At 39.7% G+C, this 12,951-nt stretch overlaps 2 protein-coding genes and 1 long non-coding RNA gene across 3 annotated transcripts; 2 read left to right on the forward strand and 1 right to left on the reverse strand.

Moving 5' to 3' along the window:
* The first annotated feature begins 3 nt into the window (after positions 1-3).
* Positions 4-8,940, forward strand: LOC145455428 (actin-related protein 5-like). The gene is made up of 11 exons (XM_080333398.1): positions 4-200; positions 873-996; positions 1,586-1,738; positions 1,800-1,887; positions 1,947-2,103; positions 3,218-3,348; positions 6,033-6,094; positions 6,157-6,285; positions 6,799-6,870; positions 7,806-7,965; positions 8,491-8,940. The coding sequence occupies exons 1-11, from the start codon at positions 4-6 to the stop codon at positions 8,751-8,753; spliced, it is 1,536 nt and encodes a 511-aa protein (XP_080189524.1). The 3' UTR covers positions 8,754-8,940.
* Positions 8,941-8,943: 3 nt separating this feature from the next.
* Positions 8,944-10,065, forward strand: LOC145455431 (uncharacterized). Its single transcript, XR_013920331.1, has 2 exons — positions 8,944-9,000; positions 9,047-10,065. It is a non-coding gene; the product is annotated as an uncharacterized LOC145455431 (long non-coding RNA).
* LOC145455429 (transmembrane emp24 domain-containing protein 2-like) lies at positions 9,664-12,951 on the reverse strand. Its single transcript, XM_080333399.1, has 4 exons — positions 12,681-12,951; positions 10,968-11,160; positions 10,796-10,906; positions 9,664-10,206 (listed from the first exon to the last, which is right to left on the reverse strand). Exons 1-4 carry the CDS (start codon positions 12,873-12,875, stop codon positions 10,082-10,084), a joined length of 624 nt encoding a protein of 207 aa, XP_080189525.1. The 5' UTR covers positions 12,876-12,951; the 3' UTR covers positions 9,664-10,081.

Below are 12,951 nucleotides of genomic sequence, written 5' to 3' on the forward strand. Positions count from 1 at the left end.
GACATGGAAAATGCGAACGAACAATCGAAATATTACTTCGAGGACGAAAAGTCGAGTCCAGAAATTGTGTGTGAGTATCCCGCAAATATCCCCAAAGACTGTCCCCTTGTTATCGACAACGGGTCTTATCAATTGAGAGCCGGGTGGACTTGTAACGATGCTCCGTCGCTTGTGTTCAAGAATGTGGTTGCAAGGAACAGGTAAGCTTATGTTAATTAGATAGGCTGCCTGACCATAAAAAACTCCTGAAAGATTCTGAGCTTTTATATGAAGCTCGTTGTGAACAGCAACCGTTCACGTTGCCATGTAACGCCACATTGCTGATTCTAATCTTTACATTGCCATAAGGCAGGAGTTTCTATCCTGGTGTCCGCAAACTAGTTTTAAGGGGTCCATAAAAGACCACTGTTGAAACTACAACTAGCCTATATACTATACAACTAACTAAATGGTACTTATAAGATCTGTCCTTAATTTTAACTTATCTCCACATATTGTGGATATATTCAGTGCACACCACAGGTCATAATAGCCACACGGGCGATACAAACAATAATTCTTCTTATTCTTGCGATATATGCTCAAGAATACTTGAAGTCAACCGAATTGATTTATTATGTGTTCTGCAATTAAACCGCGGCCAGCCGGCCGCTGCAAAAATAGCTACTTTGCTCCTCCTTGTAGATACGATTGCTCATTGTGTTAATTTTGAAAATTAGATTCAGACCATTGATTTAGGTGACCTATATGGAAACACTTAACTATTATTCAAAATCTTCCATTTTCTACTAGTGCTAAACTAATGTCTTAGTTTAACCAGTTTTTCATGAGTGTATCATACATGTTTATTATACCGGCATCCTTCCTCCAAGGGGAAACCGCAAAGACCGAGACTGGGACATTTTGGTTGGTAATGATATTCCTGACTTGGAGGCTGTGAGGTGGATGATCAGAACCGCCTTCGACTTCAACGTTGTTATAAACTTTGGTATTCAGGTATGCCCTGCAATTATCTGCCCTCACATTTTTCTGCGCACTCATCACCAGTACGCTTTAATTCTATTAACAAAATTCTAATGGTATGAATGAGCCATTTCTTCCATGCTTACAGGCATTGTGCAACTGAATTATTCCTACTTTTCTACATCCACCATTTTAGCATTTAAGTGTCTAGCTCTAGCTAGATAACTTGGTCACTTTATGTAACTGAATGTCGTTCCGAATTCTGTTATGTGGCAAATGAGTCTTGGATTTTTATGTACCGTAATTTGGCAATATAACGCTACGCTAGTATCGTGATCAATTGATCATGGAATATAATTTTGAAAATGCATTCATTTGTAGCATCGTTAGCGTATCTGCGCGAGTAATCATGATGCATTTCGCTCTTCTGATTGATGTCGTGGGCTGATGACAATTAAAATCCTGTGATGTGTCTAGCCATTCTCCTGGGTTTCCTACTTTATGCATCTTTCCTCTCCACTTTATTTTTTTGAGATAGCCAACAACTTCTTCAGTACTTTCACATTGTGTCAGAACTCTAGCAGAGACAAGAATTTCACTTCGAAATTGCGCTGTATTGCAGGAGAACATCCTTGACCACACATTTTCCCATCTTGGTATCGACTCTGAAGGTGAAGTACGCCATCCTCTGGTCATGACAGAGGCAGCCGCCAATCCTACTAATAGCAGGAAGCAGATGTCCGAACTTTTATTCGAAGCTTATGGCATACCCAAGGTAATGCTTCGAAATTTTAGTGGCAATTTCAGCCTGAAAATAATGTCGACTCTGACGGCAGCTGGCGTATGGAATTGATAGCATGTTCAGTTTCCATTATAATATAAGGGAATTAGGACTCGGAGACGATGCGTTGGTAATTGCTTCAGGTAATGTGACCCGTTGACATGAGTTTTCCGTGAAATCTACATGTCCTGTAAATATTCAGGATTTCAATCTACTCACGTAATGCCGATTGTCGGGGGAGTCTTGGATTTGAAGAATTGCCAGAGAATTAATCTGGGTGGCTACAACAACGGAGCCTATCTGCAAAGGCTTTTACAGCTGCGTTTCCCCAAGCTGAGTCCTGTGTTCACACTGACTAGGTATGTTAGGTCGGCAGAGGTAGTAGGTAATGAATTGCTTCTACTTTTTCTGGTAGGTTTTGCCTATTTGTATTTCTTGCTCGTGTGGTTATGTTTTAGACTACTTCCACTTGTACTTGAACAGTTTTGTAGGCAAGTAGAGAGTAGTTTTTGGATATGCTTGCATCATTTCTATCAGTGACTGTATCATGGTAACTGTGATATTTTAAAAAATTTTCAGAAAGCGCTACTAGAACTAAAACTACTTACTTTTGAAAACATGCAACTAGAACTAACGACATTTAAAAATTATTACACCGCAAAGGCGCAAAATTTCGTGCACACTTTTGACTCAGCCCGCCAACGTATTCCCTGCTTCACATTCTCAGAAAAATAATTGCCCACCTCTGGCATAGGTGTTCCCGTGTCATTAAATGTTATAAACCATACCAAATTGGATTTCATTATCCTAGGCAACGCATTAATTTCTATTTTATCGGAAATATCAGACAGAGAATCGACATTTCGAAATGACGGGGTTTCAGGTTAGGCATGGGACAGTTTCAACCCCGACTCTGAGCTAGTAATGGCTGCACAAACATCGTTGAAAAGAACACCAGTATCTCGATTCATACAAAACGACGACACATACTTTCTAGTTGTCCTAATATTTTTTGAAATGTTACACTAGGACTAGAGCTATTCACATTTCAAAATCCACAACTAGAACCAGAACTACTCACTGTTCAATATTCACAACTAGAACTACTCAATTTTCAAAATCTCTAACTAGAAATAAAACTACTCAAAAAACGTTAGTAAGTTGACCGTCAAATAGCTAAACGAGTAGTTTATACAAATCTGAGTGTCATGGGACATATTGCGTTAGTCGTGAAGACGCATCCAATTATCTGCCGAAATTATGGGACCCATCACTCAATTGTACTTTTTGGAACTACTTGAGTACTTCCATCAATTTCGACATGCCTTGGAAATTGATACTTCTACTCGTAATTGAGTGAATATTTATGGGAACAACTCCTCTTTCCTTCATAATAACACCGCCACCTAGAACTTGAGTTGTAATCTCCTGATTGCCCAGAATCATATCATGCATCGGTAATTTTCCCTTTAGAATGGACCAATTTCTTCGAGACATGGGCGAAATCCCTGGAAATTACGGTGACGAAATCAAAAAATGGAATGACTCAGCGTATGAATCGTTGAACTGTGTCATGATGCAGATTCCCGAGAGAAATGTTACGTGTAAGTAATCTTGGTGACCCCAACAACTTGTAACGTGGTATTGTTGTGCAGTGTGCACCTGACACTAGGCTTACCATACGTCCTCTTTTAAGAGGATTTGTCCTCTTTTTTGACTTTTTTGAAAGTGTCCTCGGAGGACGCCCTTTTGTCCTCTTTTTTGAGATTTTGTCCTCTTTTTTGAAAATTTAGGTCAGATTCAGAACAAATTGCGAGTGATATGCCGCAAATTAGCACAGAAGTGAAGCTTGAGGCTCCGGCTTCGGAGTGAAAAACGGTGATTTTAGCTCTGAGCGAAAAGATGACCTTTTTTTTTTTTAGTCATCCACTTGGCAACGTGGAGAGTAAAACGGTATTTTGAGTTCTGAGCAGAAAAGATGACCTCTTTTTAGTCAACCGATCTCAAAGTGGGAAAAATTCACCGGTTTTTGAGAATTCTTCTCCGGTTTTGCAAGTCTGATATTTCTGAAAAAGTGTCCTCTTTTTAGATTTCCAAATTATGGTAAGCCTACCTAACACACAATCGGTACATATCATTGATCTGTGCATTCTTTGGCCCGAATTCTTGTACAAATAGTGAGTTAACATCCCCGACCACATAGCTCTGGTTTTGATTCAGTCTAGAGCAGAGGTCTCAAACACGCGGCCCGCGAGAGCATTTTGTGCGGCCCGCGACGGCATTTTGGAATTTCCAGTATTCGACAATATATTCAAGTGCCATATATTTTTTAGGTATAAGAGCTTAAAGTTCAATTTAAAACTACTACAAAAATCACTGGAATCTCAACAAACTTTCACTATCACTTCACTATCACATCACTTTTAGAAGCTACCATGAGGTAGAAGATCAGCTATTACGTCACATTTCTAGTTCATGACGATAGAACATGACCCGTTGATGATTCGTGACTTAAAATTGTGATTTGGTTTGGTGCGACCTCCTCGTCAAATTGCTGGGTTTCGGATTGACTGGGTGATTATATAAAAATGACTCGAGTTGAGTCGGATCAAACGTTAAAATCAGACACGGACTTGCGAATCGAAACGGCGACTTGTTAATCCTACGAGCGCAACAATCTATGAAACTGTCATGGAGAATAGTAATATATCAAAAGGTCGTAGCTTGTGCTGCTCAGGGTATATAACTATATAATCAGGTCAGTATGGCAACCATTGGCATTCTAGGACCCCTGTGACGTATAGTTGATTACATGCTGGGTGCTGTTTGTTATCTTTGTCCATGTTATTATCGTAGGCGAGTAGGGTAGCACTGCGCTCTACAGCTGTAACGCCATTGAATTATTCGCCGATTAGACATTTCTATTTCAGGGGTTCTTAACCCGGGTCCGTAGTCCCCATCGGGGTACGAAGCACCACATCAGGGTGTGTGAGATTCATTGTGGAATTAGGCCTAGGCCTATATGCTGTGGAATATTTTCTTGGCAAATTTATTCAACTGGAAAATAGTCTGGTGTGAATGGGCTTTCTGATTTTAATATAGGTACCATCAGAAATTGTGTTGAAAATGGACAGGCTCTATGAGAAATCTCACTGGAAGCACAAGGGGTACGATCGCTAAAAAGGCTAAGAAGCAATGCTATTACTGTGGCTCAATAATTATTATATTCAAGATGTTATTGATAAGTTCCAATAATAATCAAAGGCAAAATCTAACGCTGATTTAATTTGACTTTGGCAATAACAATAGCCTATATTTATTAGGACTTAAACAAAATCAGAGTTAGGCTACACCGCTCGAATGCTCTGATCTCAGATCAATCTTCAGTATATTTTAAAATATACTACATAACATTGTGGCACGTCAAAGGTCTACTAGCTGCACTATTATAACCCGACAGTTTTACGATTTCATGATGCATCCTCTCGTATTATGTCTATAACTTATTAATTAGAAAAAGTATGCCCGGAACAAAAAAAAATTCAAATATTTGAAAATGTGATTATATTTCGTGTCAAGCATGAATAATGCAATAGTAAATCACATTTCCACGATGTTTGTGGAATGCCTGTCTGCAAGGACCCGTCAAATAAGTCCTAGTTGGAACCTATACATTGAATATCCTGATTATTGATGCTGCGGCCTGCGGCGTCATCAAAAACTAGGAAATGGCCCGCGAGCACATTTGAGTTTGAGACCTCTGGTCTAGAGTGATACTCAGATGGCAACAGTATATATTTTATAACATTTCCCCGTTTGTAGTTTCATCCATACTTTTATGTTGCCAAAACAATTTATCTTGCAATTTTAAAAGAAATCCACCCCCTATTTACTACTACAAGTATGCGACACCTCATCCGTATCTACTTTTAAAAATACTTTTCTACTGGAAGTAGTTTTAACATGTCTCGGAAATCGCTACTTATACTTGTAATTGAGTAGAAATTTACATCATTACTTCTACTTCTACTTGTATAGCAATGCTGACTACTTTGACCACTTGTGGACATAGATTTGCAAATTAGGAATTGTCCTCAGAATTACAGCCTTGTATTTGAGTCTTCCCTCTGATGGTATGAAATACGCTGCAACTTGATCACGTTCACAAACAGCAGCGCAATCATCTGCAGTGGTGGTCACAGATGCTACTTTAGTAGGAAATGAAGCAGAATCTGTATGATTTCAAAAGTGCTGTTATCTACTTTGAATGTAATCATACTCAATTTAGCTTCTCAAGCTCCCAACCCGCCGTGCGAAGTCACCGTTATGCTCGGTCAAAAACTGCGTCGGGTAAGAATTGCAATCTCTAAGCACTTCACAATCGGTCGGAGAACAGAAAGGACTATTTTCAGATGGAGTGCAGACTTTATGATCTGGAATGCATACTCGAGTTGGAAGATGAAAACACGGAGGCCTTTGCGAAAACATTGGCGGACTATGGGCTACGCGATGCTGACCACCTGAATAAAAAAATCGTCAAGGTATTTCATGAGGCCGGAGTATGACCAGGCAGGGTTGGGCAATAGAAGAGTGCTTCCACTTGAAAGGAATTATCAAGTCCTTTACAGTGACTTGATGCACTGAAGTCCAGAGTTGCTTATAAATTGATTTGTGACGCGTGTGTGAGTGAAATTCTACCAAAGCCACATAGAACAGTTTCGAAATCGTGCTGGCAGTGTTAATATGCTCATGGCGATCCGGTTTGAAATTTCCAAAATATTTAATGTCAGTTATTTGTCTGAGGAAACCTGGAGTTTATAGCTCGTAGCTCTAGCTACCTTGTTTCTCATCCAACCTTTTTTAAATGTACTTCAGGTGTGTTTGGTCTAACATGAAAATAACAATTTCCATACGTCACCGAGTATTATTTATATGTAGGCTACTTCGGCAACAACACAATAATTGTTTTCTGGGCATTTTTGGAATGTAGTCTACATAGTCTACAGTAGGAATGCGCGTGTAATCTATATTGTCATACGCCGATTCCGTTTTAGCTGCACAAAGAAATTGAATCCACACACGAGAAGATCACATTTCTGCAACAGAACTGCATTCTGCCGAGCCAGGTAATTCGGATAAGTGATATTGATTGTAATTATCCTTTATTGAGACCAGCAATTATAGCGTTGTGACTAGTTTATTATGCTATACATTGCAGAGAATTTTTGTTTTTCAAAGTCACAATATTGTGGATGTTTTCGAAGTACTTATCTTACGTAGGTTTTGTGGGATCGCACTAATTTACTTTCACTTCTACTTAGAGGTACACACACAACTATAGGGATAGTGAAATTTGTATTTTTATAATCAGGAAATAGTTGTGGGATGATATTGTACCACTTTTCCATTTGAAGTAGTTTTGACATCACTTGGAACTTGCTACCATGTGTGCTGGGTAGGCCACGCATACCTAGTAATTTTTTTGGGTTTGGATCATACGCATAATTCTGTCAGGTATGTATCGTCCCTAATTAGCTGGTGAATTATGCGATATAGAAATAATTTTCAAGGTATTTACTTTTACATACTGCCGCTTGTATACATGATATGCGTAAATTCATCAACAGGAGAAAGCTTATCTGATCCTTGTATTATAGGCATTTACGCATGTACGTTACGCTGATAAATTGATGCAACTTGGTAAAGTTGAAATAATTTTAAACTACCTTTTTAACCCCCTTTTACTCGGCTGGGCAGTGACCACGCACCTGCTTGTTATTATAATTTTGTCACCATACATAAGCGACTAGGTAATGCTCTAATAGTGAATATATATATTTTGCATTTATATAATCTATGAATTTCACCTAAATTCACCTATTTGTGACATCATCAAACCCGCATGCCTGCACAAATTAGCGTACGGCGTCTATGCTTGCTACTGCTACTTGCAAGTAACAACGCTGAATACGTTCCGTTGACCACCTCTGATATCAGTTTGACTTTTGTCACCAAATTTTTCACTGGTCTACTTCGCCCGCAATGCCTGCTGCCATGACAGGTACCGATCCGAATCGAAAAGCATCAGGCGTTGGAGATAATCTTTCAACCAATGCTGGTCGGGTACGAACAAGCAGGCGTCGGTGATGTTCTCGAGACGATTTTTCGTCAGTACGATCCTGACCAATGCAGCAGAATGGCAAGGAACGTGCTGATAACAGGTGAGTCATAAGCATGAAAACCCCTTCTTATACCAAGAGGTGGGCAGTGGTCAGAAACGTAGCGCTCCTACTATTTTAGAGAACTCAAGTGGATTTGGCCTACTTAGCCGTGTGTTTATGTTATTAGACTGCTTTCGATTCGTATTGGGAAGTTTTTTGAGTAAATACACGTACTTATTACCCATTTTGATTTTGTAATGCAGAGTTTTGTGGTCAGTTTGCACAACCTTTGCGAGTGAAATTTCATAAGAACCCGTGAAATATCATGGCGGCTAAATACAGTTTCGAAGATTCTTTGTGATGTCATTAGCCATTTTGTGTTAGTCGCAAGGATGGATTTTGCGAGTAGCCCTCTTCGATTAAATGCTATAAGTAACGACCCCTCTACAGAGTGAGTGGACTATTTGAAAGTGCTCAACTTTAATCTCTCCTCCTAGCTAGCTTGAACGTTGGTTTCTATTTCGATATGGCTGAATGTATAAGCGGATGAATTGAAGAAATGACCGTTTTACGTGATTTCTGCAGGAGGGAACACGCAGTACAGTGGCTTCAAGCAAAGAATCGTGGCCGAGCTGACTGCGTGCAGACCCTTTGGTTCGGAGATCATTGTGAGAGAAGCCACGGACCCCAGTCTAGACGCATACAACGGAGCGAGACAGTGGGCTAAAGAAAATGCCGACCGAAACGACGTCTGGATGACAAAGCGGGATTTTCTCGACAACGGATGGGATTATTTGAAAGAACATGGCGCTTCAAACAAGTACTTTGCTACATCTGGTCATACATGAGCTTCCTGTGGGATTGCCAGGCATTGTCGTAAGACTGCAAGACAGTATGTTGTCATGTGGAAGCAAGAGAATGAGATAAGACGGGATAAAATATTCAGCGTTAACAGAGACCGGACTGAGGGGTCGTGTTTCAGAGTGGCACACTCTTTCGGACGCTACGGTCAACATATTGCTCAATTTTTATGTCTGAAGTGCTGCCACCTTCTGATTTTTTGATAAAAATACTTTTGCTAATGATATTGTCTTGGTGCACTGCTTCTGAAAATGCCAGAATTACATCTTGAGAAACCGAGAGATTCTGTAGATCATTTGTATTCATTTTCATCCATCTATTGCGGCTGACTTGAACACCCTTTTTACTTTTCGACTCCAACATACGTAGCGCTTGCTGGAACCTGTAGATCTGACACAAATGTACAAACGATACACCGTACGGCGTACATTGAACACGACATTGAAGGTGCGCTAGGATACTTTGCAATTACTGCACGGCAACTTGGATTTGTGCCCCACTATGTATCGGGAACATATACCGAATCAGATCAACAAATTTATTGCTGCAGGCCAAGTCATGACTGTATGACATCAGCTAATGTATGTCTTCAAGTAAGTGCGCTATTGGTTGTAAACACATGCACATCAAGCTGCTACTCAACTAATATCCCGGCACCAAGCAAGGCAAATACCACCTGGCATACCACCTCGGTTTGAGAATTGGCATCTTCAGAATAAATTGCTGATCAATTCTACCATGAAGCACTACTGCAAGCCAACACAGGAAATAGACGTCTTCAAAGCAGCTCATCGACTTGTCATCCAAGTTGAAACTTGTGGTCGGCAACAATGATCTGTCCTGTCTTCTTACTATCCTCTATAGGGGGGCGCGGAGTGACGTTCAAGCTAGAACACATTAAATTGCAACTATATTTATTCTTCGCCATTCTCATACCGTGATAGGAGCCTAAATCCCGGCCAACAAATATCAACATTATCGAACCCCGGTCCAATAAAGAAAAATATGCATCAGTTCGAATACGCTATGTGCATGTGCACTAGGCGATTGTTAAAGGTTCAGCTGGTACACACTGATACCCGCAGTGCCACTGTGCATTCTCTACGGTTGTAACAGACATAATTAAATAGTGAACAGTAGCCATCTTATGATGCTTCTCGTATATTTGAGCTTGCCCGCTCGACTATGTGCCGACCTACATACTGCATTTATTCGTAAAATGATCTGTCAAATGTAATGGGGTCGTTTTCACAAGCTTTTCTTCGCACAAAAACTCCGCATAACACCCAAATAGAAAAATATCGGTAACAATTCTTCAAACCATACGCCGCACTTCGAAAAATCTCTTCAAATAATATATTTGTCCGAGCGTCATGGCGACGAGTACAACAGACTCGAAGAACGCCCACAAAACGACTCTTGAATTGGTGTTGTCATTGACTGAAAATGAATACAAATTGCGAATGAAGTAAGACTGGAATACAATAAACATGTTGAAATAACAAGCTATGTGATGTTATAAAGCTAACTTTGGAAGTTGTGAAATGATGATACGTTTTACGTGGAATTTATTGAGGCATTCAACACACCACTTAATAGCTAGTACTAAATCAAAATAATTACAGTTAGCTTAAACTCCAAACATCGTTTATTCGTTAAACTCTTGATAGCAATTCCAAATTGACAATTAAGAGTGACTTAACAGAAACCAGTGAACTCATTATTTAGGCCTATTTCTTCACCAACACACGACTGTACTAAATGTAGTAGCCTACCACTTCCTAGACTATTTTCACAAAATGACCTATCAATTCCACGGCGACATCATAACAAGTTGGAAATCTTGTAATTGAAAATCCAACGACTTTGTAAGCTAAACAGCACTGAACAAAATATGTGATTTGCTTCAGTAGGTGGTCCTCCTTTATTGGAGCATTATATTAAAAAATTGTTACTATGGCATATTCGACAATGCTCCTGAAGATTTCTACTGGGCTGCCGGTCAGAATAAAGCATAAATTTTACATACTTGCTCTATGTATCCTTTCTCTGACCTCCATGTATTCCTGCTCGTGCTTGACTCCCGTCATAGCAACTGACAACTCGGTGACCATCGCCTGTAACTTGTCATGATGTTCATCTGCAAACAACATCCCATTTAGAAGCGGTCGCGGTCCGCTGAAGTCGTCATTGGATTTTACCATCACTTTCAGGGCTTTCGGACTTCGGCGTGTCTCCGACGTCAATGCTGAACATGACAATCTTCGGAGTCATTGTAGACATTTTATTGCTGAAGCAGAACTTGTATATGCCTTCCTTGTGCGCAGCAAACGTGTATCGTCCGCTTGATTCCTTTGTGCCTTTGTAAATACTTTCGCCATCAGGACCAGAAACCTGGAAGGAAACAAACAATACACATCAATTCACAAATATTGTTATATTTAGCTATGAATCATCAGGCAGTTGTAATTTGATGGATCGTTGCGAATCAGTGCTCTGCGTTTCATACAATGGAGTGCAGAATATGAGCAGTGAGCACATGTGACATGTGGACAGCAGCATCCAAGGGATGACCGACTGTTATTAGTCAAGCATCAAGTGATACTCGAGGCGGAATGGGAGGTTTTGAATATCAATATATCAATGGAAAATAGTAGCCTACTATTGAAAATGAGCAGTATGAAGAGTAATCGAATAATTTAAACTGAGAAGTTTAGGCTATTTGACAGAAATTCACTCTCCCAGCAATAATACCATAGCACAGTGGGTCTACGGTGTGCCGCTTGAAAATGCGCTAAATGAGTGCTAAACCAAAAACAAAAATTAAGGTCAGGACAAACACTGTACAATGCGATGTAATGAAAAGATAGATTTTCGAAACAACCAAATACGGTCTCAATCTGGTATCCCTCAACCTAATGCCCGGTGTAACAGTGTTTGTTCGTTATTTATTCAAGCTCCTCACTCTTTTTCATTCTGTTCCTTGCATTCATCCTTGATCGGATATTTTTCTGTTTTTTTTTTGTAACAACACAGAGACGTAGGGGAGGGGCTTATTCGTCAATGGCAGTGAAATGCCACCTCGCCGACGCATAATAGCATTTTTGGGAGGTGATAATTAAATAATAGGTCAATATTTGGACAATGAGGGTGATATATAGGTTTTGCCGAAGGTGTTGCCCTTTTTTCTGGTCCGGCCATCAGAACCAAGGGCTGAACAGTGCACACGAGTGTGCCACAAACTATTCTCCCTTTGAGAAGGTGCGAAGAGGTCGAAAAGGTTGAGAACCATTGCCATAGATAGCATATGTAGGCTTATTTCTTTCTGTGGCTCGATTACACCAGCAATTATTGTCACAGTGAATCCTATAGGCCTAGTGATGCATGATCGTAATAATGAAAGACATGCTATCTACCAAATGCTCTGCTTGACAACATTTGCTGCGCTATAATATGTTAGTCTGAAATAATAATGAAAACCTACAACTTGAGGGATTGCTCAAATATGAAAATTATGACATCCGATTTATTTCTACAAGAGGAATGGAGTATGATTTCAACTTCTAAGGAGGAGATCACAGTTTTATTTTCATCTGCACCATCAATATACTTTGATGGAGATGCAAAGGAATCATTTCATATAGGTTATCACGTGAAGGTCGTCGGTTTGGTTACTAGATTAGATCAGAAATTGATTCGAGATCATAGTTATACACATGAGCACAATTAATTTTAGGCGACTACACACAAGAACAGTGTAATTTATCAAGGAATTCAACACCGCCACAAGAAACAGGAATAATAAAAAATATTAGCAAAATTATATTATTCATATACTAGACTAATCAGAGTCAATAAATTCCAAGGCAGTAGCTGTACACGGCTTTACTTATAAATAAATTTGATCTATTCACCTCAACATCGATGTCTAGGAATCCACCCTCAGCTACTTCAAATGTTAATCCCAGTTTCGTTCCAGAATCGACTCGATCGAAAAAGCATTCTTCTGCATGCGCATCCACAGTTACGAAATAGCTGAAGCCACCAGACACAACTGACAACATCAGACCAATACCTAGCAATAGCTTCATACCCGAATATCCGTGCATTTATTTTCAGAAAAATTCTTTAATTAATCCTACTCGAAGTTCGCAAACTGCACGCATTCATGTGAAGCACAAAAAT

This window comes from Botryllus schlosseri, chromosome 14 (assembly GCF_051294905.1).
Source record: "Botryllus schlosseri isolate E-star chromosome 14, Bs_hap1, whole genome shotgun sequence".
Lineage (NCBI taxonomy): Eukaryota > Metazoa > Chordata > Ascidiacea > Stolidobranchia > Styelidae > Botryllus > Botryllus schlosseri.